The sequence below is a fragment of the Aptenodytes forsteri genome, unplaced genomic scaffold (genome assembly GCF_000699145.1).
Source record: "Aptenodytes forsteri isolate BGI_AS27 unplaced genomic scaffold, ASM69914v1 Scaffold298, whole genome shotgun sequence".
In the NCBI taxonomy this organism is placed as follows: Eukaryota; Metazoa; Chordata; class Aves; order Sphenisciformes; family Spheniscidae; genus Aptenodytes; species Aptenodytes forsteri.
In genome coordinates, this window is record NW_008793956.1 from 539,274 (window position 1) to 565,575 (window position 26,302).

General features: G+C 56.4%; 1 protein-coding gene across 1 annotated transcript in view; it reads left to right on the top strand.

Moving 5' to 3' along the window:
- TACC1 (transforming acidic coiled-coil containing protein 1) overlaps positions 1-26,269 on the top strand; it is a 28,932-nt gene extending 2,663 nt beyond the window's left edge. The window contains exons 2-14 of the mRNA XM_009280706.2: positions 229-313; positions 387-502; positions 8,434-9,526; positions 14,024-14,084; positions 14,656-14,854; positions 16,635-16,690; positions 19,066-19,200; positions 19,424-19,500; positions 19,947-19,990; positions 20,091-20,251; positions 20,841-20,947; positions 21,567-21,687; positions 22,286-26,269. Coding sequence (XP_009278981.1) covers positions 229-313; positions 387-502; positions 8,434-9,526; positions 14,024-14,084; positions 14,656-14,854; positions 16,635-16,690; positions 19,066-19,200; positions 19,424-19,500; positions 19,947-19,990; positions 20,091-20,251; positions 20,841-20,947; positions 21,567-21,687; positions 22,286-22,354 — 2,324 coding nt within the window. The 3' untranslated portion in view covers positions 22,355-26,269. The remainder of the gene's footprint in view (positions 1-228; positions 314-386; positions 503-8,433; positions 9,527-14,023; positions 14,085-14,655; positions 14,855-16,634; positions 16,691-19,065; positions 19,201-19,423; positions 19,501-19,946; positions 19,991-20,090; positions 20,252-20,840; positions 20,948-21,566; positions 21,688-22,285) is intronic.
- The last annotated feature ends 33 nt before the right edge of the window (positions 26,270-26,302 follow it).

The window sequence follows — 26,302 nt, forward strand, 5'->3', positions numbered from 1 at the left end:
GGAGCATCGAGGCTTGCTTCCCAAAGCCGCTCCGCGGCAGCCCTCCGGAGCGGCGGGAGAAGATGCCGACGGGGCTGCCGTGTCCTTGGAGGTCCGTGGTGGATGCTCAGACAGCTTGGGAAAGACCTGACAGAGCAATCCCGGAGGCTCGGCCAAGATGAGGGTTGGGAGAGCGCGGGGGGATGCTCATGATGTTGTTTCACCTGCTCTCCCTTTTCCATTTGCTAGCGTGTCCCGCTGGACAGGAGAAAGCAGCTGCCGCAGGATGCCCACGGCCGGCCGGCCCGGCCCGGGAGCCGGTCTGGGTGGATGTGTAGGCAGTGTGGAGGATTTCAGAGCTAGCCTTGAAAGCGGTAATTCCTCACTCTTTTCCCCCCCCTCGGCAGCTCGGACTCCGAAGGTAATTTTGAGACCCCTGAAGCAGAAACGCCGACCCGCTCGCCACTAAAGGAGTTCTGCGAGCCGCCGCTGGGATCGCCGGAGCCTGAGGCCGGGACCCAAGGTAAAGAGCCAGCGTGCACCTTCTGCTTTTCGGCTCTCTGCTCCGGATGCGGAAAGGCAGGGTGGGGTCAAGGAGGAGAAGTTGCTTGTTTTGTATAATGCCTGCCACATTTTTTGTGGTTAATGGCCTGGATGGTTCAAATACCAGTACTCGGGGCTGTGCGCTCTGCAAAGGGCTATTCTCTCACTTGAGTGAAAGGTTGATTTTATTGAATCACTTTGGAGGGAGGGGGCTGCACTGCAGGCTCAGAAGAGTCAATTTGCCCCCCCCTTAGCTCATGCCTACACAGTGCAAAATTATCATTGTGCTGTTTTGCAACCACCGGTCGCACCCTCCTGCTGTCCCCAAGCTGGGGAGGGAGCGAGAGGCTGCAGGAGGCAGAGCTCTGAACGTCGGGTTTTGTGAGCTGCCGAGCTGGGCTGAGGCTGCATCCAGGGCTGCAGAGGCTGCAGCCAGGATGGCTGCAATGGATTGATCGAGAGGAACAGAGGATGTTGTTGAATCATTTTGTCAAACTGCCCTCTGCCACTTTCCCTACAGACTGCACAGCACTTGGGGTTGCCTCGTGTCGCTGCCTGCTGTGGAGAGCGGGCTGCTGGCTGGTGGGAGCTGCCCCGCATGTGCCCCACATGCCGCTCGCCCTTGGCCCTCGCACAGGAGCTGGCGTGGTGCTGGGCTTGTGTCCTCCCCCCAGCTGGTCGGTGGTGGAGGTTTCATTGCACGGGTCTCTTTCCCCTGGAGTTAGCTGCCAGGTGTCTTTGCTGTGTCGCTGCTGTTAATCATGCAAAAGCTCGACACTGCTAAACCCCATTTCTGGAGAAATTGTGAGGGATCTGTTGAAAACGCAGGGGGTTTCCTTTGCCGGTGGGGTCCTGTGCTATTGCTGGTTTGTCCTTGCGTGTCTCACCGGCTGCTGCTCCTCTGAGCATGGCTCCCCATTAACCCTTGGCCTTTTGGGGACCAGCTCCCCCGTGTCGTTGTACCCTTCTCTCCATGGGGAATTGCGGTTGGTGTCTGTGGCTGAGCTTGGTGTTTATGTCTGTTTTCGTGCTGCCAGGAGGAGGCTTTGAAGTTCCAGCACCTCTGCAACAACTGCTGGAGGTTATCGGGGCAGGGAGGAGACCTCCCCTTTCATCTGCTCTCTCAGCAGAGCAGGATGACTGGGCAATGTCAGGATGTCTGTGAGCCCCCGGGGCTGTCTGCAGGAGGGCAGCCTCTCCGGGGCGCAGGGCAGCGCATGGGGGGCCGGGAGGTCCTGGACAGGCCATCCTGAGCATCCTCTGCCCTCTCTTGCCCAACTGCCTCTCGTTGCTGCAGGGCCCCTGGTATGGGACTTGCAATACTGTGCTTTTCTTGAATGCTCGCAACCACAGGCTGGTAGCTTACTGCTCAGCTGAGTTTCAGAGCGTGCTAGCTCAAACCAGACCCTGGGTCCTCCCCGTGTGGGAGCCCAAGTACTGCGTGACCTTGGCAGTAACAGGGTGCCATGGTTCCCCATCTCCTGTGGTGTTGTTTCCATCCCCATGGAAAACACAGGTTTGTTTGCCTTGATGGAGAGAGCACTTGGTTCATGCTTCTGATAATCGCAGTTCTTGGAATAATCCTTCCCTTTTAAGAAGGGATGATAGAGGCATCTTTACTTTGGGTGATAATGTCTGGGGAGGAGGAGAGGGGAGATAAAGGCTTTCCTAGCAGGTATGAGGATTATTTCTGCCAAAGCTTCTGCTTAGGGAAGCGCGTTGCCTCAGACCCCAGGGAGTCACCATCCCCAAAGTGCGCCTGTGCCCCTGCATCCTGGGATGAGCAGTTCCTCGGGGCCAGCCTGGCACAGCAGCAAGGGAGCCGGCTGCTCCCGGCACCTCATGCACAAAGGTTGCAGTGTTGTGGAGCCGAGGGGATGATCTCTGGCAAAAGCTGTTTTTCCATGCTGGCTGGTGGAGAGCGGGATGTTGGAGACAGCAGGGCCAAACCCGCTGTGTGACTGCACCCAGCTCCATCCCTTCCCTGCCCAGGGCTTCGGGTGCATCTCTTCAGTGTCTCTGAAATGGTGGAGGGATTACCCGGGTGCGGTCGTGAGTTTGCGGTGTGCAGAAGGCATCCTGGGGTGTTAAATCGCTGTACCTTAGGTAATCTGTACGTTAAGCTCTCATCTTCGCAATGCTGCTTTACAGCAGCATGTGCCCTTTCATCTGGCTGCAGCTCAGGAGCAGCAGCGGTAATAAATGCTGCGATCGGGAGGCAATCCAGCATAATGGCTGCTTGTCAGTAGTGAAACCGCCGAGCTGTCGTGTGTGGCGAGAGCTGCTGCCCTGCAGTCGTTGGGCAATAGCTGCTGCAAATGCCTGTGTGCACCTGGGCCAGCGCGGGAGGGGGGGGGGCAGCTGCACAAGGCCAGACCTGCGGGCAGGCACACAGGCAGGCACAGCCTCTCCCAGGCTTGGGGAGACCAGCAGGAACAGACGCTCGTCTGTCTTACAGCTGCAGTCTCAGCCTTACTTGGGAATAAATAGGGTTAGGAAACTTGTAAGGCAGAAGCTGTGACTCCGGGGGCTGGCTGCTCTGCGCACAGCTGAGAGGTGGCCTGGATGCATTAAACCCCGTTCTCAGGGACAAAAATTCAGCCTGTCCCATTGCCCCGGGGAGGGGGCTGCGGTTAGGCTTCGTGCCCATTCAGGATCACTCGAACAGTTTTCCTCTTGCTGTCTCGGACAGTGGAGGCTGTAATTCTGTCCCATTCTTGCTAAAGTTATCTTCAGTCATTTGCCAGAAGAAGATATTCTGTGCAAGGAAATGAGCAGAAGCAACAAATATGGAACCGTCAGTGATGGAAGCAGGCTCATCGGCTTTTACTTCTGTTACCCTGATGCAGGGCACGTGTTTTCCGGTACGTTAGTGGCAGCATCGTTTGCCGGTATGCTAATTCTTAACAGAATAGATTTAAAAATAGATCAACGTCTGTTAAACAAAAGCGCAAAGCCAAAAGAGGAAAGAAGTCGTTAGCTACGTAAGCCTAAGCTGAATGTACCGGCCAGATATCCTGTGCTCAGCCTGCGTGTGCGAGTGCGCTGGGAAAGGGAGAAATGCGTGACTCACGCTGTGCACAAAGCATGAGCTGAATCAAAGGCTGCAGATAGTGGAGGGGTTGTTCTCGCCGGCGTTTGGCATTCAGGGCTGTGCAGAGGATCATTGCTGCTTCACTTGGTTGCTGTATGTGGGATGAAAAGGGCACGGAGCCTTTGCGTCGCAGCACTGCTGCTGCCAAGTTTTTCTGATTCATTTAAGGGAGTGAGGGATGGCATGTAGGAAAGCTGTTTAGTTAGTCGGTGTTTGTGTTTAATTTCGGCCTAAGGAAGACAAGCATAACGATTATAATGCACACGCACAAAGTGCCTATTACTGTGGTGCCAGACTGTCCTGTCTGTACATTTTTCTTTAGAGAGGATAAAATCTCCATTTGCAGTTTGTAATATCCCCTCCATGTACACTGGCCAGACCAGACGCAGGTTTGCACTCCGTGCACAGCCGGTACAACTGCTGCTTTCAGGGATCCAGAGTGCCTTTTATTGGATCTGTGTTTGGGATGGATCCTGGAGTCACTGAGCACGCCTTGCTGCTGGCAGTGTCTGTTTTCATGCTGGGACTAAAATGTCCCCACCTGCAGGGCACAGCGCCAGAGGTGAAACGAAGAGCTCGGTGTCACCTTTTCGGGATGCTGCTGAAAGGCATCTGCTGGGATGCCTGTGAGAATTGCTGGTCCAAGGGGGATAGCTGTGTGCAGTGGGTCAGCGTGCGTGGCAGCCTGGCTGCCAGACTGCCTTCTCCTGGGGTCCTGTGGGGCGTTCAGCACAGTTTCGGCCCAAAAGGAGGGTTAGGGCAGCGAGACGGCTGGTGAGGCAGCTGGGCTGGGGAGGCGCTGGCTGTTTCTGCAGGCTGGTTTCCCTGGCAGGAGACGTGAGCAGAGGGAATGCATGCTGAGCCGGCGCGGCGGCTCTCCAACGTGACTGCACGGGGGTGGCGGGGAGCTGTGCTCGCTTGGGGATGTAAATGCAGAGGCTGTGGAGGAACAGGGAGAGCGGCACGCAGCTCGCCAGGGTTGGGAAGGGCTCCCTGGGGAATAGGCAGTGCTGCACTGAGGTTATCACGATGCTCGTACCCAGCAGAGCTGGGCAGCTGGGGGGGCCGACGTGCAGACTTTGGCTCTTCCCAAGCGCCCCGAGGCCCTTCGGGTCACTGATTTCTGCATCCTGTGTAATTGTTCCTGCAGGAACGAGAGCTCTGGTTGTTTGGCAGCTGATGGGAGGCTGTGCTGGAGGCAGAGGAAATGCACAGGGGGAGGAACTGCAGACGCCTGGCTGGGGTCGGGGGTGCTTGGGGCCAGGCTGTCCCTCCCAGCCCTTGCTGGGCAGGAGGACCCGTGTGGGGTGGGTTTGCCTGGGATGCCATCACCTTTGGGACTGCTTTACAGGAGGGGTTTTTGTCCTGCTCTCATCAGCAGGCAAGGGGGGCAGGGGCTGGCACTCCATCCCTGCGAGAAGCAGCTGAAGCGCTGGATGGTGCCCTGGGAGCACCCGTGGTCCCAGCAGGTGCCTGCGGTGAGGGCTGTGCCCCACAAACCATCACGCTCTTCATCCTGGCAGCGCTCTCTGGAGAATTAATTGACCTCGTAGGTTTGCCTGCCTTTGTCCTCTGTATGGAGCTATCTCAGTGCCAACGTGAGCCTGTCCCGGGGTGGCTTCAGGCTGTGGTCCCCCAGTGAGATGAATAGCTCAGCCCAAGCAGGGCTTGAAAATCGGGACTCTGGGGCATTGCGTGAGCGTTTGGGGAGGGCAGGGATGGGGTTCTTGCGGCGGAGGTGGGCAGGCTCCTTGCCACCCCTTCAGCTCTCATTCCTTCCTCTCGGTTCCCATGGGCTGCCGCTCGGACGCAGTGCTGAGTGTGGCTGTTAACTCGCACAAGTGATTAATACCTGTCTTGTAGCCAGAGAAGGGGGGGAAAAAAAAAAACAACAGAGTTTGCAGGAGGGACAGTCCTACTTCAGAAGATTGCCAAAATCGCTGGCGAGCTCCTGAGCAGTCCTTCACCCACAGCTTCTGTCTCCCAGTATATTCCAGTTCCTCAGCCTCTCGGGCTGGCTGAGCGGGCAGGCTGTGCTGCAGGCAGGGGGGAGCGGAGCAGCTGAGCTGTCTCGGGTGCAGAAAACGAGTGAATCACAAAATTGGAAGACCTGGGTGGGTGGTTCTTGTAATTTTTGTGAAGAAATGGTTGTTCTGAGTGATGGTCACATGCACCATCCCTTCTTCTCTCCCCGCCCTGCAGACATCCACAGCAAGAAGGAGAGGTGGTTTGCGTGCCGACTGCTTGTTATTCAAGAAGTAATTACTCATTGCTTGGGTTAGAAACCAGGATGGGCTCATGTCTGAGAACAGCGGCTGCAAAACCTTCCGGTGGGAATGTAAAATGCATTTAAAAGGTGCCTTTTGCCCTGACTTTGAAGTCTGTTCTTTTATTCAGGGCTGTCTCAGTGAGGTTTAAAACATCTGAGCAACACAGCAAGTGTAATAAAGTTTTCTTTGGGGTCTGTTAAGGAGGTTTTCCTGGTTCCTAGTGATGGAAAGGCCTGGCAGGCACTGCCTCGGAGTGTTTTCTGGCTGCACTCCAAGTATGTTTCCACTGGATTTGTGTTTACTGATGCCTTTTCTGGGGCAGCAAGGCAACGTCTATTTGGAGGGAGGTTTTCTGCAGTCACAGGGAGCTTTTTTGCAGTCTCAGGGAGCACACAGCCCTTCATGATTCATTTCCATGGCTTTTAGCATCCTAGAGATCAGTTATGCAAACCACGAGCCATCAGCTGAATCAGGGTTGTTGGCTCGGTGTCCTGGGTTAGCCCAGTACCAGATATTTGCCTGATTCACTTTTCTTCTTCTGCCAGCCTGTGACTCACTCGGTCACCAGCAAAGGTGAGCTGGTTGCAAATGCCCTGCATAGGAACATCCTTTCCAGGGAGATGCGCTTGGGGCTGCAGGTGCATGTCGGTCTGCAGGAGCTTGTCGTTGGCATCCCCCAGCCAAACCTCCTCCCTGCAAAATGAGGGCACACTCAACGTGACTCCCCTCCGCGGCTGTCACCCATGTGCCAGGGCAGGGTTGCAGCAGTGGAGGGAGACCGGCAGGTTTTCCCGGCACAAGCTCTGCATCACCCATGCCACTGTTCCCAGCCAGGTTTTCAAACCAGTTTGGTCCTCGGGCGAGCACTGGTTTTGTTCTGCCCTTGGAGGACCTGGCTGGGCTGCATCTCCCCAGAAAGGTGCCATCGAGAGCTGCAGGTCCTGCATGTTCCCTGGTGGGTTCTGAGCACCCGAGCATCCCGTTCTGCCTTATCCCGGGAGTCTGTGCAATCATCCCTGGTTGAGATGCAGGAGAAGAGGTGCAGATGAGCTGAGTGGAGGTGACACCGTGTGTTTTCCTCTTGTGCCTTCGCGTGCCTGTGCCGAGGTCCTGGCTCCAGGTGCTTGGTGGGTGTAGCTTTCAGGATGCCTCGGTAGATAAGGAGCTTCCCCATCCCCTGACAGCAAAGAAAAGATTAAACAGTAAAAGGATTTAGGGGAAGGGATTGGAGTAGTAGTGATTAAGTCATGGATCAGGATTTGTGATTAAGAAACTCTGACAGCAGTGTGGTGAGCCTGGTATAAATGCACAGGCAGGATTTCTGCAGACAGAGGTGCAGGCAGCATGTGGCCGAGTTCCGGCAGGCAGGACGGAAACCGCAGGCAGGCGTGGTGCTGAGCAGACCGGCTCCCGGCAGGCCCTTTCCTGCATGCTCGCCGCTCTTTGGGGGTCTCATTGCTCTGCTCTGCCCCCATTCCCTCCCGCCCCATCGCCAAATACACACATGGCTTTTGCTCTCCCGGCGCTTTGGCTCCTTGCATTTATGCATTGCAGCGACAGTTTGTGAGCAATCAACCACATGCGGCTGCTCTATCTGGAGCTCACGGTTTACAGGGGACCCTCCCGATGGCCGTGTGTCTCCGGCAGTGGCGGAGCGGTGCCCTGGTGCAGGCAAGGAATGTCCGTACCGTGTGGCAGCCCCGCGTTGGACGCCTGTCGGGACTGCTGAGGCTCTGCAGGAGAGCGAGGGCTGGGGTGCCGGGGGAGAGCAGAAGTGCTGTCAAACCCGATCCTGCACCTTGGGGTGTGGCGGCTGAGTTCTGGGGAGCAGTTTGCATCGGGCAGCTTCCCTCTGCCTGGTGCACATCCAGCTCCTCAGCCCTGGCACTGGCCACCTGTGGACGGCTGACCCCCAAATCCCCTCTGCAGCCTGTTACATGCTTATTCATTAAGCACAGCATCCCATTCCCATTCACCTCGGGGCCTGCTTAATCGCGTTTTGTGGTGTTTTCTCATGTCATACTTCCCTGAATTCCTCTTGGTAGTTTTTAACTCTCCGCCCAGGTGAGCAGTGACTCCCTGTTGCTGCCATTCCCACTCAGATGTGAGTGTTTCTGCCCTGGGAGCAGCCGCCCCACGGTCAGTCCTGGACGGTGTCTGGTCCTTGGGAGCCTTGCTGGGTTTTGCAAAGCCCCTCTGGTGCTGCCACCACCCTGGGTGGGAGCAAGCGGTGGGGAGAGGAAAGGCATAAATGGAGATTTTGATAGGTTTGCTGGCGTGGTGCAGACAACACCTCCTCGCAGGGGCTCGCCCTTGGCATGCAATTTATGTACATCTTCTCCGCTGTGTTCACAGGCTTCAATTCTTACAGAAAGTGCTTGAAGCTGGGGTTACACAGTCATTCTGGCAGATGGGAAGGCTGAGCTTTGGGTCATTGGACCCCCCATAAAATCTGACCCTGGAGCAGCCGTGAGGAGGGGAGAGGAGCCCCTCTGGAAGGGGGTGCACGGCAGGTGGCGGTTTAACCGTCTCCGTTTCTCTTTTCAGAGCCAAGTGGCCATGGTGACCTGCTGGTAGGGGAAGCCCGCTGGGACAGCTTGCCTGGGAAGCACCCCAAAGATGAGGCTCAACCGGAGATCGGAGCCACTAAAGCCAACTTGGATACTAAAGGGGAATCCAACCCCGAAGACTCGTTCCTGACGCAGCCGCCGGCTGAAACCCAGCCCTCAGCTACGCTGGGAAGCGGGGCTGACGCTGGCTGCGCCAACGTGCCCGCTGCAGAGCCGGCCCCGGTGCTCCATGCGGGCAGAGCCGCCCAGGAGCAGGTCATGTCGGGAGAGGACACGGCGGACCCCGGCACGGGGCTGGTGGAGCCGAAGGCTGATGCTATGGCCTGGGAGTGCTCACCCAGCTGGGGCCAGCTCGGGAAAGGGGAAACACCTTCGCTGGGGAGGAAAACAGAAGAAACCACAGAGGAGACTCCGGTGCCCCAAGCATCCTACCAGTTCGACCCCGAGCAGTATGACGAGAGCATAAACCCCTTTGTGGCAGGGGGCTGCCGGCTGCAGAGCTCCCCCCCAGCAGCCCCGCGCCACTTCCCCCATCCCAGCAGCAGCCCCGGTGAGCTGGGGGGGGACCCAGCCCCAGAGCCCAAAGAGCAGGTCCCAAAACCCGAGGTTGATTGTACGGAGGGAGGAGAGAGTGCGGAGGCCAGGAGAGCTGTGCCCAGGAAGGGCAGCAGGATCCCAGCCAGCAAGCTGACGCCGAAGAGACACCGAGAGCCCCCCAAGAAACCAGTCGAGGATGTGGAGAGGGGTCCCACGGAGCCGCTGCCTCCCCGGGGCTCCCCCCGGCTGGGTCCCGCGCTCTGGGACAGCCCGGGTCTCAACCCCTTTGGTGGCAGCTCAGCGCTGCAAAACTCGCTGACTCTCCCCAAGGGCTCTTACCAGTTCGACCCCAATAACTTTGACTCTGTGGATCCCTTTAAGTCCACCAAGACCCTCGCCAGCACCGCCGCCGACTCCTGCCCTACTGCCGATAACAGCCTCAACGAAATCCTCGAGTCTCAGACACTGGAGGTGCAGGACGATCTCATGAAAGGCAGAGACTCCCCAAAGAAGCCCAAGTCACGCCTGATAACGTGAGTGCCGGTGCGCGCGGAGCGGGCGGCCGGCTGGGGGCTGGCAGCCCCCTCTGTTCCCCCACGCGTGGGCAGAGCAGCGGTGGTGGTGATGGTGCTCCTGCCCCCGTGCCTTCTGAGCAAGCCCAAAATACCAACGGGCACCTTGGGTTCTGCTGCTGCCCCGGTTTTATCCGCCCCTTGTCCCAGTGGAGGGGCAGCTCCCCTCTGCCTGCCGGCACTCCAGTCACTCGGGAGTGGATGGGAGGAGAGGGACGGGTGTCCCGGAGCAGTGCTGGTGCCCCGGGTCCCAGACAGAGCGGGGAGGGCTGGATCGGGACCCGCTTTGCAGGATCACCTCTTTGGAAATCCCCTCGGGGCTCCAGCTCGTGGGGTCGAGGTGCAGGTGCTGTAGGGTTGTGGAGTCAGAGCAAACCTGTAATGGAGGCTGGAGCCGGCAGGGCTTGCCAAGTGCACAAGAGGGTTTGTAGGTTTTCTGGAGCTTGCGAAGGCAGGTCTGGTTAATCAGATGCTGCTGGGACATTTTGTGAGCTGCCACTGAATTTCCTTTTTTGTAACAGGGGAAGAGAATAGAGGTTAAACAGGCAGATTGTTTGTTGCTTTTATCACATCTGCACAGGGGGTAGGGAGCTTGTTGTCCCTTGCTGAACTATTTAAGTGCATATTTAGTTCCTGAACCGTGCTATTTAAAACCCCCATGTAAATGGTGACGTTTCATAGTGCCTCCTGGGAATGCATTACCCTCCTCCTCTGGGAACATGTTTAATGGCTAAACCTTGCTATTTTCTTGGTATTTCACCTGTTGTATCACAAATGTCCTCCAACCTGTGTCCGGGCAGTGCTGAAGTCTCAGCCTGACAGTTAAGATAGCTGCTGCTGAGCCAGGCTTGGCTCTACGTGCCCTCCTTCCGCAGCGTCTCTGAGTGGGCCAGGGAAGCAGAGGGGATATTGCATGAGGGAATAATTGCCCAGACAATTTTGGGTCCTTCCACTATAATTTGTGATTGCACTTAACACGGGTAATTGGAACCCATTGCAGGGTTAAGCAGGAAATCAGCTTAAAAGGGGAAATTTTAGGAGCACGGAGTTTGTGGCTGGTTTGACAGTAAAACCAGAACAAGCCGTCACTCTGCTAACGAATTCTCTGGTGAGAAAACTAGAGTGGGTTTTTACAGAGAAAGCAGATAAAACCTATCAGGCAAAAATAAGGGTATGTTGGATGTTTTTCTCTTGGAAATACTTTGCAGAGTGTCGATACAGTTTTTTTAAGAGTCGGCGTTTTCGTGTGTGTTACCGCGGGCGAGCAGGAGCTGGCGGTGAGGGGAAGCAGCGGGGAATTTTCAGGCTCCCTCTCTGTCACCTCAGAGCAGCACAGGCTGCTCCGGGCACTCGCCTGCCCCGGCAGCAGGATTTGTGGTTGAATCTCATCCTGCCACCGCGAATAGCAAATGCAGAATCAGAGCATCTTTTATCTGTATGTTCCTTCCAAAAAGACAGAGCTGTGCAACTCACTGTGCTTCTCCAGATGAGAGTTAATATCCAGGTCTTTTCACATGCTCTTCTTCTCTCCATCTGTCTGTCTCTCTCCCTGTCCATGCTTTGGTGCATCAGGACTACTGAACAAGTGAAATTTCTCTGTTTTCTGTTGTAAGTACTCTCTTCTGTATTTCTTTTTTCTTTTCCTTTGCTGGTTTTTGTCCTCTCTCTCTGGGTGTGTGCTGGCCCCACTCGTCTCCATGGCATGCAGGCTCCTTCTTGCCCTTTGACTCATGCTCTCCGCTGTCTGATTTGTGTCCCGCACCTCTCAGGCCGATCCCCGGGGCAGCTTAGCCTGGCGAGTGCCTGGGGGCGAGGGAAGAGAGCCGCACCGGAGGCGTGCGCCTGTGCTTGCTCTCGCAGCATGCCGACTCGCAACACCTTTTAATGATGTACAAGTCCTCGAAACCAGTGCGTCGGCTAGTGGAGGGGGAGCAGGTTTCTGTGCAATCCAGGTCTCTGCAAAGATGGGTAGATTTTAGCCCTGAAGATGAGGGTGTCTTTTACCCCCTCCCATGCAAAACCACCAGGGAGGCAGCTGCTGCAGAGGGGTAGGGTGGAAAGCATCAGCTGGGAGGCGAGGAAGTTAGGGGTCTATCTCCTCTGGCTCCGGGATGTGTCAGTCTCAGAGGAGCTTTGCCATCACAGTCGGCTCCAAACAGGGCTCTCTTTAGAACTTTGGTGGCTGCCAGAGCTGATTTGCTCGTGGCTGTACCCTGAAGCATCTCTCCTGTGCCCAAAGCCGGGGCGGTGGAGCTGGTCTGCGAGATCCTGGATGGGTTAGAAAGTGCGGCTCGAGTAAAGCAGCCTTTGTTCACTGCCCTGTGACCTGTGCTGCTGCAGCGGGGCCGTGCTGTACCCCTGGCATGAGCAGCCCTGCAGTGGGACACCAGTGAAATATCGAGTGCCCCGTGCTGTGCCCCCCCAGGGCTTTCTGCTGCCCTGTGCTCCCATCCCATGGGCAGGGCACACAGGAGGGACCGGGGTTACCCCCATTTAGTGTCCCAGCGATGCTCGGTGTCTCTTGCAGCTTGTCAGCCCCCCCAGACCCTCTGGGCTCATCTGGACTCTGCTCTCATGCGAGGGGAGTCGGAGGAAGGAGCGTTGCTGGGCTTAGTTCCTGATCTTATGTCATCCGTCCCAATGCCCTTCTTGTCTGCTTAGTGCCACCTACCATATGCACGAACAGAATTGGAGCTGGGCTCAAGCACTGACATCTGTGTCTCAGCCGAGAACTGATCTGCCTTTTTACAGCGCGATGTTGAACAGTGGATGTCTGTTTCTTAATGCGGGACCTGCAGCCCGGCGGGTCTGCCCATGCGTCAGGCAGGCACACAGGCAGTGCTGCCCACATTTGGGTTTATCCAGCTGCAAACACTGGTAACCCGTGCATGGGCGGCTGTGTGTGTCCCAGCTGTGGGGCAGAGCCGGGGCTGTCTGCCTTGGCTGTCTTCTCCCCGTTTCCCCATCCCCTTGAGTTACAGAGCTGTTATGTTGGTGTTGGGGGACAGAGATCAAACCAGCTACCAGATGGTGTGATAACACCGACCCCAGGAGATGTTGCAGAGCAGAGGGGTGGATAAGGACACGGTGAGCTGCAGTTTAGCTGCTCACATTAGGGCGTGATGGAGAAAAACAGTCAAGAGCGATTTTTTTCAGTCTGACCCAGGTGTGCATGTTAGCATGCAAATAAAATTTCCATGTGTGTGCCACATTGCTCATTGTGTTCTGCTGGCACACATGTGCGATGGGACGGGGAGGCTGGAGTGAAGCGGGTGGGGGTGATTCTTTAGACCTTGGTACAGCTCACTGCAAACCTGCTCGAGCCCCTGCCTGTGTCCCCCCGGCGGGGAGCGCCGTGTCTGGAGGTGGAGATCCCTCCTCACATATCCGTAGTGGGCTGTCACACTCCAGCTTAGTGAATATCTGTCTTCTGGGGGGTTGGAGCATGGCAGCAAGCCGGGGGAGATTGCTAACGTGGAGTGAGAGGGTGGTGAGATGCAGGAGGAGAGCTCGTGCTCTCCTTCACGTGCCAGGGGCAAGTGCTGCGATGCATGTCGTCTCATCGCTGACTCCTCAGCCCCCGCGGGCTTTGGTGACATGGACTCAGCGCTGCTGGGGCTGGTCCACAACTGTCTGTCTGCTGCCTTGAGCTGATTCAAGATGCTGATGCCTGGTGTGTCAGGATGCAGCTGCGCCTGCAGTCCTGTGCAGCCAAGCTCCAGGATGGTGCATTTCGAGGAACACAGGACAAAGTCCCGAGGAGAGCTGCCTCGCTGGAGGTCATCCAGCCACGGGACCACCTGCAAGAGCAACCTGAGCTAAACCTTCTCCCATCCGCAAGGCCCTTCCCCTTGGGACAGCATTTGCATCTGGCAGAGGGAGTGTTCAAGGCACAGCGGATTGCCCTGGTGCTCTCCTGCAAGCATAGCAGAGCTCTCTAACGGGTCTGACTCACGTGGGAGACACATGGATGCTTTGGAGATGTCCCAGACAAACCTCCAGCTGCAGGGACAGGGCATGAGGCGGCCTGGAAATGGTTCCTTCCTGCAGAAAGTCAATGGGCACTCAGACCTCAAGATGCCGTCATATTGGACACACAGGGCGAGGGTGCAACAAGGGAAATCTTTCTTTGCCGGCTCCTTGGCAATTGCCTCTCTCGCCGTCAGCACCTCGGGGTCCTGTCTCCGATCCTTACCTTCAACAGGAATAAAGACCTCAAAGACAAACCCAATTGCTTTGTAGTCATGTGTTTTGTTTGCTTGTTCCTTCTGTTCATTCCAGAACTTGCTCTGCCTCGATATTTCACTGGTGAGTGGGGTTGCTGGCACGCGGCGGGGTGCAATGCTAGCGCTGGGGCTGCCTCCCCTTGCTTGGGCTGTCTCGCACGTGCCCCCACCTCCTCCCCACGCAGCCCATGCAAGCCCGTGCCTCAGCTGGCCGCTTCTCTCTCCCCTGCAGGAGCGGCTGCAAGGTGAAGCAATACGAGACGCAGCCCCTGGTCCTGGACGTTTGCTCTCAGGTACGTTCGATCCGTCCCCAGGAGCTGCTGGCTGGGCGCAGGATGCTCGGATGGAGGCATGGGGAGAGCTGGGCTGGCTGAGCTTTGGGCTGGCGTGTGCCTGCAGCAGCACCTGACCAAAGGGCTGGTTCCCTGAAAGCAGCAGCTCCCAGCCGCGGGGACATCATCTTCCCCGTGGGCAGTTCCTGGTGGGAAGGGAGGGAGGAGGTCTGTGCTTGGTGCCCACCCCCAGGGTGAACCTGTCCCTGCGGGTTTCCTGGCCAGTAAACGCTCTCTCTTTTCCATGTGGTTCGTTAGGGACCATGTGCGTGCAATGTCTTAGCCCTGCTCCAGCGTGGACCAGAGCAAAGCACCGAGCTCTGCGGTCGTGTTAATGGATTTTGCATGTTAATCGCTTCTGTCCCCGGCACCATGTGTTTCTTTCTGCCAAAACCTGCTGAGGAGCTGGTGGGGAGCAGCTTGTCGGCAGATACTAAGCCTCCCGTGCTTACCATGTGCTGTCCAGCAACCTGGCTGCCTGACCCCCACGGATTAGCTCAGTCCTCCTTAACCGCATGCCTTGATCCTGCAGGATGAAGGAGTGTTGATCTCAGAAATCCCAGATATTGCAAATCGGGATGGACATGCCACTGATGAGGAGAAACTGGCCTCCACCACCTCCGTGCAGAAACCAGCCGGGCTGGAGAAGAAGGGCGAACCAGAAGATGACCTCGAGTACTTTGAGTGCTCGAATGTTCCCGTGCCAGCAGCAAAGCATGGCACGGAGGCAGGTAAGGAGCGTCCCCGCTGCCTCTGGCTCTGGAGATGCACCGTGGATGCACCCAGGCAATCTCTACAGCCTCTGGCAATGAATTGGTGCTGTTGAGGCAATGCAGCTTCATCACAGTTTATTTACACTGACAGGGCTAAAGGCTGCCACAAGTTATAATGAAACATCCAATTGCTTATCTGCACTACTTCCATTATGGAAAAATCATGGTACAGGCTGTCTTTAGTGCTCTCTTGGTACAGAGCACTCTCCCCACGGCCCCCATGGTGCTGTGGTAGGATGTGGCTCAGGCCGGCGAGGCTCCCTGCCCACGGCACACGCTGCCCTGCAGCCGTGCTGTGAGTGCCCTCCTGAAACCAGTGTTCACCAGCGAGCTGAGATGAGGGCTGAGCCGAGCAATCACACGCCTTTCAGCCGGGATGCTCCCGATTCGTGCCCTGCCTCCCAGGTTGCAGGGTGTCCTGCTCAAAGCCTGTGCCAGGAGCAGAGCTGCCGGGACTTGGTGTCCCAGCGCAAGGGCTGTGGTTGATGGAGATCTCCATGTCACTACAGAAGACCTCCGCTAATGATCCTGGTGGCATTTTGCTGTCAGTCTCCTATGTAATTAGCCTCTCTGACCAATCCATTAAAAAATAATTAAAAGCCAGGCAACATGACATTTAATCAATAGCCAAGTTATAGGTGCAAGCAGGAGAAATCACTGCACAGAATGTTTGCAGCTCTCCCCTGTGCAGGTACCCATTAATCATTTCTCCTGAATGCTGTGCAGAGCTGCAGGCTCTCAGGAGAGGAGAACAGTCCTTTGTCTCTGAAGGGAGGAAAAATTTGATAGTCAGTGGAGAGGCTGCGAGGTTTTGTTTATTGCTGCTCCTCTCAGAGGGCCAGGCAGGAGTGCACAGGCTTGGTGCTGGCTGCGGAGATGGTGCTGTGAGCTGTGGCAAGCAGCCGCTGGCCAGGGCGCAGGGATAAATGGGGGGAAACACTAGGAAATCCGCAGTCACAAGTGTTAGGTTGCCTCCTTCCTTTCCTAGCTGGGTTCTAGCAGTACTTTTTTTTCTCTGCCCAGTTAACACGTGAATAGCAGGTCATGTCTGCAGTTGTTTGAGTGAGGTTCATAAATTATCTCCCATGCTATGTGAGATGGCAGGGTGTCCCGCGTGCCGCAGACAGGAGGAGACGGCTTTTATCTTCTCTCCGCTGCTGTTAAGAATAGCAGGGGCCATGTGGCAGCTCCTTTGGAGGGCTTTGGGCCCAGTTGGCGTGGGCTGAGACTTGTGCTATTTAGAATGGCCCGAGCAGCTGGGCTTCACCCCAGGGATGCATCCTGCCCGCGCCGGCCAGCAAAGTGCAAAATGACCTGTGCATCTTCATTCCTCTTCCTCGGCACCTCGCGGTCCCGGGGAATGGCTGGCATGGGTGGCAGCTGTGGGGACACAGGCACGGGGCTGAACTGCCACCAGAGGGGAGTGTTGGTTTCCACTCCAGGGAATGCAGGAGGAGAGGCTGTCTGTCAGGGATGCAGGATGCTTCCTCCCTGCAAGGGCAGGAGCTGGGGGCTGGGATGCAGGATGCATCCTCCCTGCGAGGGTGGAAGCCAGGGGGCAGGGATACAGGATGCGTCCTTCCTGCAATGGCAAGAGCTGGGGGTAAAGAAGCCTTTTGGGAGGGGGAGCTCAGGGGATGTAGAGACTCAGGGGGTACCCCTCTGCATCCCAGCCAATCTGCATGTGCCACCAGGGTCTTGTTTCCAGGTAGCTAAAAGGTTGTTTCCTTGTCTTTAGGCTTTGAAAAGGAGATCTCCAAGCAGATGGAAAAGGATGGGCCTGGCATATTCCCCGTGAGTGCCTCTTGCTTCCTCCTCCCTCACCCGCAGGGAGGCTCAGGGTGGCTGTGCCGGTGTGGCGCTGGAGCGGCTGTGCCGGCGCTGGCGTGCGGCTCAGCAGGGCGGTGGGGCTGCGGGAGGGCTGATCCTCCTGCACCACAGCTGCTGCCTGCCCCGCTGTGCAGAGGGGTGGGGGGAAGCTGCAGCAAACGTTTCTGCTAATCCCAGCAGTGCTACCAAAGCCTCTCTGAAATGAGTTTCTTTGGGAGCTAAAATTCTTGAAAAGCCCACGCAGGGACTTGATAAAAATAGTGGTGATTTCCCAGCAGGCCAGGAGGAGCTTGGGAGAGGATGGCTCCCTCCCGGGTGGGCGCTGCTGCTCGTGGGTGGGAGGGAGAGATGCTGGGGATGGAGCAGGGCTGGTGAGGAGCCAGGTCTGTGGCCGTGGGAGGGCAATGAGAGCAAACACTGTGTTTGGAAATGGCTGAATGACAGTGAAAGGGCAGAGAAGATCACGGGGAAGGGACGAGCCGCAGGACAGGGGCTGTGTTTCACGTGGAGGAGTCCAGGGCTGGCTCTGACCGGTTGGTGCCTGTGCCTTCTACAAGGGATCCTCAAACGCTGCTTTCAGGAAGGCAGCTGACAGCAGAGACAGGGGGATTAATGAAAACAGCCCTGGCTCTGCAGCCACCAGTGACCCTGGCACCCTGGCAGTGACACATCTGCACGGGGGCACCCCCGATGTGCCCTGAGGAGCCATCTGAGTGGCCCTGAGACCCCTCCGCTGCAGGGGGGACCCTGTGCCAGCTTAGCTGCCCCTGGCCAAAGCTGCTCGACAATGAGATTAGCAACATCAGCAAAATTAGCTTCTCTGAGACAGATTTAACTATGCTAAGCCCCACAAGGACATTAGGCAAAGTGAACCTTTTGTTTGGTGCTGGGGAGAGCGTGGACAGGCTCTGCTCCTGCAGACGATCTGGGGTCATCCCAAAACCACAGTGTGGGAAGATTTGCCGTGGGGCAGGCAGTGGGCAGAGGTACTTGCAGGTGTTCAGGTGCACGCCTGCTTTTGGGAGATGCTGTGGGAGGCTGCTGCCAAAACCACACGGGGCTGAACCTCCCCAGTGTTAGGCTGCCCGGACCCAAACCTGCACCTGGGGGTGGCTCCTGCCACTGGCCATCACTTGCCCGCTGCTACAGGCAGCAGAGCTGTGAGGGGCTCAGTCATGCTTGAACCTGGGCAGCAGTCAAAGCGCAAGGGAGGAGGGCAGGAGAGAAGTGCTTTAGTTCTCTCGTTTCCAAAACACGGCAAAAGCAGACTGCCTCCTCCAAAGCACTTCTCTATTTATGGCCTGGCAGCCGGTTCCCAAGGAGATGGCTGCACAGGGCTGTCACTTCAGCTGGGATGATAAAAGGAGGAACAGGCGGTGGTGTAAGCCTTGGTTTGAAGGAATGCTTTTCTGCAGGCTGCAGGACCCCCCAAGGGAAGGGATGGGGCCAGCATGCAGGCAGGACTCGGTGCCTGGGTCACGGGGCTGAGCTCTCCCCCCAGTTTGGTCCCTGCGGCTGCAGCACTGGTGGAAAGGAGCTGGGCTCTGGGGGGAGAAAGCAGTGAGCGATGAGGGTACCACCACCTCGTCCCTCGTAGGAGCACCCATAATTGAAACAGGAGTGTGCCAGGAGCCCTGCGTGAGCATCTCAGATTTCGGAGCTCTCCCGGACAGCTGGGGCACTGTGGGATGAGTGGGGCTGTCCCTCGGGAAGGGGAGCAGGAGCAGCCTCAGAGCTGGGTCAGCCAGACCCTGCTCTGCAGGGAGGTGAAGCCTGCTTCCTCCACCAGCTCCCTTGTGCATTCGGGGCGATCAGCAAGGCCCAGCAAATGTCCCTGCAGCTGCTGGCAGCAATGTGAATGCATTGGCTGCAGTGACATCTCCACCTGACCAGGAGGTGATGGAGGCAGGCGACCCGGACCCTTGCAGACCCCAGGCGTGTGGCTCACAGTCAGCAAAGATCCTCCAGGCTGGAGATAGTTTAAAACCAACCATGGGGAAAGTTATGGGATGTCAGATGTGAGCACATCTCTGCTCAGAGCTGGGTCTTCTCCTTCTGAAATGGGCCCCTACTCTGTCTCCGCTTTGGGATGCCAAGCCCCGGGGTGTCCTACAGCGCAGCCCCAGCTCCCGGCAAGGGACTTGGCAGAAAGTGCACTAAAAACCCCATATGGGCTGTACTGGGTGTCTCAGGTACCAGGCTCTGAGCTGTCAGAGTGTGCGTGTAGGGAGGCTCGGTGCCTGAACAGAGGCTGATAAAATGGGGGAGAACACCCCAAACAGGAGAAGCAGGGTGAAAAGAAAACCCACACAGCATCCCGGCTGGGTAATTCCCCCCAGGGCAATCCCGGGCTGTGCTCCATGGACAAGTCCCCTGCGGCCATCACCAGCATGAGCAGGAGCGAAAGTCCCCTGGACGGCATCTGCCTCAGTGAATCCGAGAAGACAGCTGTGCTCACACTCATCAGAGAGGAGGTAACGGCCGGGGACCCCATCCTCCCCGGGTGCACGCCAGCACGGCAACCACCCCGGGGGGGCTGCCCCTCACCGGACCCCTGACGGCTGCTGCTGTGGGGAGGAGCGGGGGCAGCTCTGCTCTGCCCAGGGGGGGTCTGGTCCCCTGCGCATCACAGGCACGGGGCAGCAAGGGAAACCACCCAGAGCGCATCCCAAGGGTCCTGTGTCTGCTGCAACCTAGATAATCACAAAGGAGATCGAAGCAAATGAGTGGAAGAAGAAATATGAAGAGAGCCGCCAGGAAGTCTTAGAGATGAGGTAAAAGCCTTCTCCTCACGTGTTCGCCTGCCCACTCCCCTGCACAGTACGGCACTGTGCTTTGTGTGTTCCCTGTTGGGAGGTGGGTTAGTGGGGCTGTAATGGGATGATACAGCTCAGCATCGTCACGGTGGGACGTGTTAGGAGACGTGTACTCTTTGTGCTTGTGCTGTGTTGAGCCTGCTGGTTTCTTTGTTGCAGGAATAAAATCCTATTAGCTGCGCTGGCTCGAGCAGCAGCGGCTGGAGGGAGGTCTTAGCGTAGGGGAGCGATGGTGGGAGTTGCAGCATCAACAGTTGGGGCTCTGCAGACAGGCTGCTGCTTGGGCTGCCTTTGTGGCATGGGGAAGGGGCGGCCCCGGGGCAGTTTGCTGGCAGCAGAGCTGTAGGTGCACGTCTACAAAAAACTGCTGCCTCTTACCTGCTTTTTTCCTCCTTTCCTTCTAGGAAAATCGTGGCTGAGTATGAGAAGACCATTGCCCAGATGATAGGTAAGGTGCCGTCACCTGGCCGGGCTTGCAGGGGAGGGAGTGGCTGCCACAGCCATCCCCGCTCAGTCACTGTGTCCCCGCTGTTTATTCTCCATCACAGAGGATGAGCAGAGGACAAACATGACGTCTCAGAAGAACCTGCAGCAGCTCACGATGGAAAAGGACCAGGCTCTGGCAGACCTAAACTCGGTGGAGAGGTCCCTGTCGGATCTCTTCAGGAGATACGAAAACCTGAAGGGTGTCCTAGAAGGCTTTAAGAAGGTCCTTACCTTGGTTTCATCTTTCTCCCTGCAGCCCTGGTCCCTGGACGCAGAGTTCCCGTGCAGCATTGCCTCCACCTTGTTCCATGCAGCCTTGCCCCCGCTTTGTCCTGTGCTGCAGCACCATGGCTCTCCTGTCCCACGCAGTGCTGCTTCAAATGCCCCGGCCCTTGCTCGGAGGACTGCTCGCTCGCTTTCCTCTGCCTACTTTCTGATAAACGAGCAAAGAGTCTTTCAAATGCCAGGGGAAGCCAGTGCGGGGAGCTGGGGTCTCCAGGCAGCTGGCTCTTCTTCACACTCCTCCCCAGCACTCTCCTGCTGAGCTGCTGGCAGCAGAGCATTGTGCCCTGGGCAGAGCTGCGGCCAAGGGAAAAGCAGGTGCCAGGGCAAAGCACCCTGAGAAACCCTGCCTCCATTTACACACCATTTTAAAATGCTGCCAAGCTGGATAAGGGGCTCCAGCATAAGGGAGAAGCTGATTCTATTTAAAGCCTTTTTCTTTTACACTCAGAACAGGGATATTCATCCCGTCAGAGCAACACCTTTGTGCTCAGTCCTGATGCAGATGGATGTACTTTTTTTTTTCCCAGAATGAAGAAGCTCTGAAGAAGTGTGCTCAAGATTATTTAACCCGGGTCAAGCAAGAAGAGCAGCGGTATCAGGCCCTGAAAGTCCATGCAGAAGAAAAATTAGACAAGTAAGATCATGCATGAGATTGCTGGGCACGCTGAGGAGCTTTCTGGGTGCTTAAAGACCTTGTAGGGCAGTGTCTCCCTTTGGTTTTCCTGAGGTTGTAAGGCAGCAGCTTATTGATGTGAAAATCTGCCTTTTACAACCTCAGGCTCAAGTGACTTAAAAAGGCTGTAAGTAAGCCAGCACAAATCCTTGAATGGATTTTCTGATCTCTGCTTAGTTTTTTTCTAATGGAGAAACTGGGGTTCATGGTCTGTTTACAGTCACTTAACAAGTTTCCACGTTTCAGAGGGCTCATGTTTGTGGTGTGTGAAGGGGTCACACAGCTACTGAGGCTCAGCTGATGAGCAGTAGCTCACCAACACATGGTAGCCCCGAGTAAAGTGGGTGAGGAACTGGTTTAGCTTTGCTCTGAGAAAGGAGAGTTTCCATACAGGAGTTTGGAGGAGCTGAATTAATCACATTTCATGCAGGTTTTCCATATGGGAAAACCACCTCTGATGCACCCAGGCAAGCAGGAGCTGGGCTCTGCTGATGCCACGTGGTCTAACGTTGTGTCGTGGTGCTCCTGGCTGCACCCAAAGACGTGACCACTGTCCCCTTCTCTCCAAACCCCACTGCAGAGCCAATGAGGAGATTGCCCAGGTGCGCATGAAGGCCAAAGCGGAGAGCGCGGCGCTGCACGCCGGGCTGCGCAAGGAGCAGATGAAGGTGGAGTCCCTGGAGAGAGCCCTCCAGCAGAAGGTAACGCACCCACCCTGCCTCCTCTCTGCGAGCCGCGCTGGCTTTGCTCTGCGTTTCCATTTTGCAGCCCTGAGCATCCTGTTGGTGCTGGATGTGTTCTTCACATGTTTGGCCCAGAAAGTGTTTTGTGTTTTTGGGGGTTTTTTGTTTGCTTTTTTGTTTGTGGGTTTTTTTGTTGTTGTTTAAATGTACGACTGCGTCCTCTCACAAGGAAGGAGATGCAAGCTCTGCGCAGGCATAGGCATGGCTGCGTGCAGTGACATGGCTGCCAGTTCAGGGCTGGCGTGCATTTGGCTGTCTTTGACCATGGGCAGAGCTTGCTCACCTGTGCCCGTTAGCCAACACGCGGGCTGAACAGAGCACAGTGGGCTGCTGCTGGGCAGCTGCGGGTCTCTGCGCAGCACCAGGATCTGTCGGAGACGAGGAGGGGTGAGCCCAGGGGTTCCCATGGCACCTGGGTGATGCACAGAGGAGCTTTTGCAGGGGCAAGTGTAGGAGCCAGCTGCCCCTTCCTGCACTGGCTCGGTGGCAGATGGGCCCGAGCATTATCCCCTATCTGTGCCGCCACAGGGGTCCTTAAGGTCTGCTTTTCTTCCAGAATCAGGAGATTGAGGAGCTGACCAAGATCTGCGACGAGCTGATAGCAAAGCTGGGAAAGACTGACTGAGTCTTACTGCCCCTCGTCCAGCACTCTGCACTTCTCCGCTTTTCTCGTAACGTCAAGCACCTTGCCTTATTACCCAGGAAAACCCCCCAGCAGAGAAGCACACGCGTCCAGCTGCCGGCTCTGCTTGGCTGCCGGACCCCGTGGCCCCCCGTGCAGAGCCAGTCCCCACACTGTCCCTGTCTCTGTTTCCCAAGGGCTCTGGGGCTGGGTTCCCCACGGTCAGGCTGGGCGTGCGTGTCCCTCCTGGGGTCAGCAGCAAGCAGCCTCTGCGCTGTCTGTCTGCACGGATGTGACCTCTCATCTGGGAGGTGACACCCCAGGCTCTGTCCCCCTCGGCCACGGTGGGTCTAGTCGTGCCCCTACATGCTCTGTCACTTACTGTCCTCACATGCTCAGTTGTACAGGTCCAACCGTGTGGCAGGCCCTGCCCCGGGACGTGGGTGATGCCAGGGTTGGACCCGCCGGCTCTTGCACTGGGGAAGGGGACCTGGTATGCGGGTGCACAGGTGGGGAGGCAGCGAAGGGGCTTGGGGACCCCAGGCACCCACCACAGGTGGTTTGTGGCCACCAGTGTGGATCCCCTGGCTGAAGCAGCCTCCCAGTAGATCGATCAGTTTTGGGGGAGGCACCGGTATTCAAGGGGCTGGTCCCAGTCTCTGGTACATGGGTGATACACAGCACAGCGCATCCTCGTCCCTGGCCGTGCCAGCCTCGGAGGAAGGAAGCCGATGTCTCTGCATTCGTGCACTTTATTAGCATTTATGAGCACTCAGGCTCTCTGCTCACTTCTTCCTCTCGGGCACAGTCCTGCTGCATGTCTCGTTCCCCCAGGAGCACGGATACGGCCACTTAACCAGTAGTAACTTAAGTCCTCTCAAAGGAGAGCCCGGCCAAGGGGAGTGCAGGAGGCTTCTGCACCAAGAGGTGTTTGAGAAATGGGGGAGATGTTGGTTCTGGCAAGCTGGGACTTGTCCGTCTTTCCTCCCCATGGCCGCCCTGCCCGCAGCCCTGGCACCTTCTGAGGCTTGTTAACGTGGGGTTTCTAGTCTGCTTTAAAATACACAAAGCCAAGCCCCTTGCTGTTGACTCCCCGCGCCATAGTGAGGTTAGTTCCCCACTTTGGATGTTGCAGGAGGAAGGAAGCAAACCCTGAACTACTTCATGATTCTGCTGACTTAAGGCTCTTTTCCCCAGTCAGTACAGAAAGGCAAGGAGGAGAGCGGTACTGCCCTGGGTCTTGTGCTGCTGTCAAAAATACCCTTACAGCACTGAATATTAAGAGAACCAAACAAAAGCCAGCCTTTACAGGCAAAGGCAGATCCAGATAGCAGTAAAATACACTTTGAAATCTGTCTGGATGCAGCCCAAAGTCTGACTTTCCATGCAGGCAGGCTGCCTGCTCTATTTCAGAGGTGTTTACTTTTCTGGACATGCCAAGCTCCAGCAGAATTGCTGAGATTGCCTTTGCACTGTGCTGGGAACCGGGGGGGGGGGGGCTCGGGGGTCTTACGTTGTGCGTGTGTAGATCCTGTGCGTGCCCTCCTGGTAACACCGTTGCACGAGCCAGCCTTGCCCAGTGAGTTTTGCCGCTGTGCATGCTGTGTAGCGCCGCGTTTCCCCGGCTCTGCACTGCCTGCAGTAACTGGCAGTGCCCGTACCAGTGCCATGGGCTGGGGTGTGCCGTGGGCCGTGGGCGCTGCCCCTCAGGGTCAGTGCAGAACCGTCCCGTCCTGCAGAAGGCAGATCGATGGGATCAGGCAGTAGCTGTAGTGATGGAGGATTCTTTACCATTGCCTTGAACAGCTAATCGTAAAGCATCAAATAAGGGAAATATTTGCTGTTTGGACTGTTTCCTGCCCAGCCTATCTAAGACTTTCGCAAACCTTTTTGCTGCTACCTTTTTGTAAAAAAAAAAAACAAGCTGTTTTCCTTCTATTTTCTAATTCCCTGTGTTGAGCGTGCAGTGCAAACATCTGTTTAAATCAGAGCCATACACCTGATATATATTTTATTAGTTATTATGTATAGAGAGAATTTATTGTACACTTAAGAGACAAAGATGCCGGCAGCCTGCCCTAGCATGCAGAGTTCACCGTGCTCCCGGTTAGACCAGTGAATGGGCTGGTAGCTGTGCAGTGGGGAAGCCGACGGCTGGTACTGATCAGAGCTGTGCACCTGTGTCTGTGTGCTGAATATTCACCCCCTTGCACAGCTGACAGAAAGGGAAAACCTTTTTTTCCTCTTTTTTTTTCCTTTTTTTCCTTTGTCCTCCCCACACATCCCTCTAATGGGCTGGTAGAAAAGCCTCTGTCAGATGATCTACAAAGACTATTTCTGTTGGGGGAGTCAGAATGCCAGCCCCAGCCCACTGGAGTGTGACTCCCCTTCCCTCCATTTCATCAGCGTTTGGGGTTTGCAGACTATAGCACCGCTCTCCTCTTCTCACGTGTCCCGCTCCAAAACAGCTTTCCTGCCTCGACGTGAGTGGCCCTTTCCTGGCTGCAGTTAGCTGAGCTTTGGCAGGGTGGTGGTGACAGTGGGGAGTGACCCCCAGAAGGTGCTGCTCCTTTGGACCTTCTGAGGGTCTGTACAGGTAAATTAAAACCCTTGAGACCCAGGGATTTCTTAGGGAGTTGGGTTTTTCTCTTTGTTCAGAAATCGAAGGGAGCAGGTCACCAGAGAGCAGTGTTGCACAAGCTCTTGGAGCTCGTAAAAAGTTGATTTGGGTCTAGTTTCTGGTTTGGCACACAGGTTCACTGTCATGCTTGTAGCAGTGGTCGAGGTCCCAGCACGAGGCTGATGGAGCCAAAGCACAGGGGGCAGGTCTTGGCTAGGGACCGCAGGTCGTGGCAGCCCTCAGCCTTGTGCTCTGCACGGGGGCACGCTGCCCAGTGTGCTGGCTTTACAGAGTTATAAATGCCCCAGTCCATCTGTGTGAATGTTTATTTCCCGCTCTACCTGAAGGGATGAAATTTGGTTTCTGTGTTTGCTGCGGCCAGCCAGGGCCAGGTTTGCTCATCTGGAGGGTCAGCTCCGAGGAGCAGAGCACCAGGCTCGGGGCGTTGGGCTCACTGGGAGTCTGACCTGAGCATGTTTGAGTCGGTCTCTCTTCAGGGGCATTGTTCTGGCCCCAGAGGTGGCAGATAATTGCAGAAGTTTTGATGTCACTACTCGGCACTTCGCCAGAACCCCAGCCTGCGTACAGCGCAGTAAATGCTGCAGTCTTCCCTCTCCAGCAAAGAGGAGCCGCCTGGAAGGCCAGGCTGTCTGTGGAGAGCAGCTCCCACGGCAATAATCCGCTCTGGCAGAATCCTCCCTGTCTCTGCTCCCTGGCATCTCCCAGTCCCACTTTTGCTGCCTCTCTCACCCCAGTGCTGTTGTGTTCCTGTGCCTGTCAGCATGCACTTCCAGTCTGGGCAAAGAAGATTCCTAAGGAATGATTTATTAACTATAATATGGTTATAGTTACATATATAAAAATATATATATAATGGTTATATATAATAGAAGGCATGTGTTTGTAACTAATAGGGCACGACTGTTGCATCTCGTGTGCCGCTCTCTGGCGTGCGGAGCCGGCAGCAGCACTGCGGCCGGGGCTGGCTCGGCCCCGGAGCTCCCGCTCGGCGAAGCTGCAGAGGCGTGATGCCGGCGCTTGCTAACCGACAGCACTGGGGCAGAGCCAGGAGCGTGGTGCTGCTCCCGCGCGGGAGCCGGTGGCAGGAGGGGCACACAGCGACTCCCTCGCATGTCTTGCAAAGACAAGGGCATTCAAACACCGCCCCACTGTTCCAGCCAAGATGTGTAACCAGCGCAGGGAAACTCTGCAGATACCCGTGTGTCGGGATCACAGCCTGGTTGTATTTGTCGTCTTTTTCTTGCAGTAGAATTTAAATATCCCTTTCTGACAGTGGTGGGTGCCTTCCCTCTTGGAAGCTGCAGAGGCGT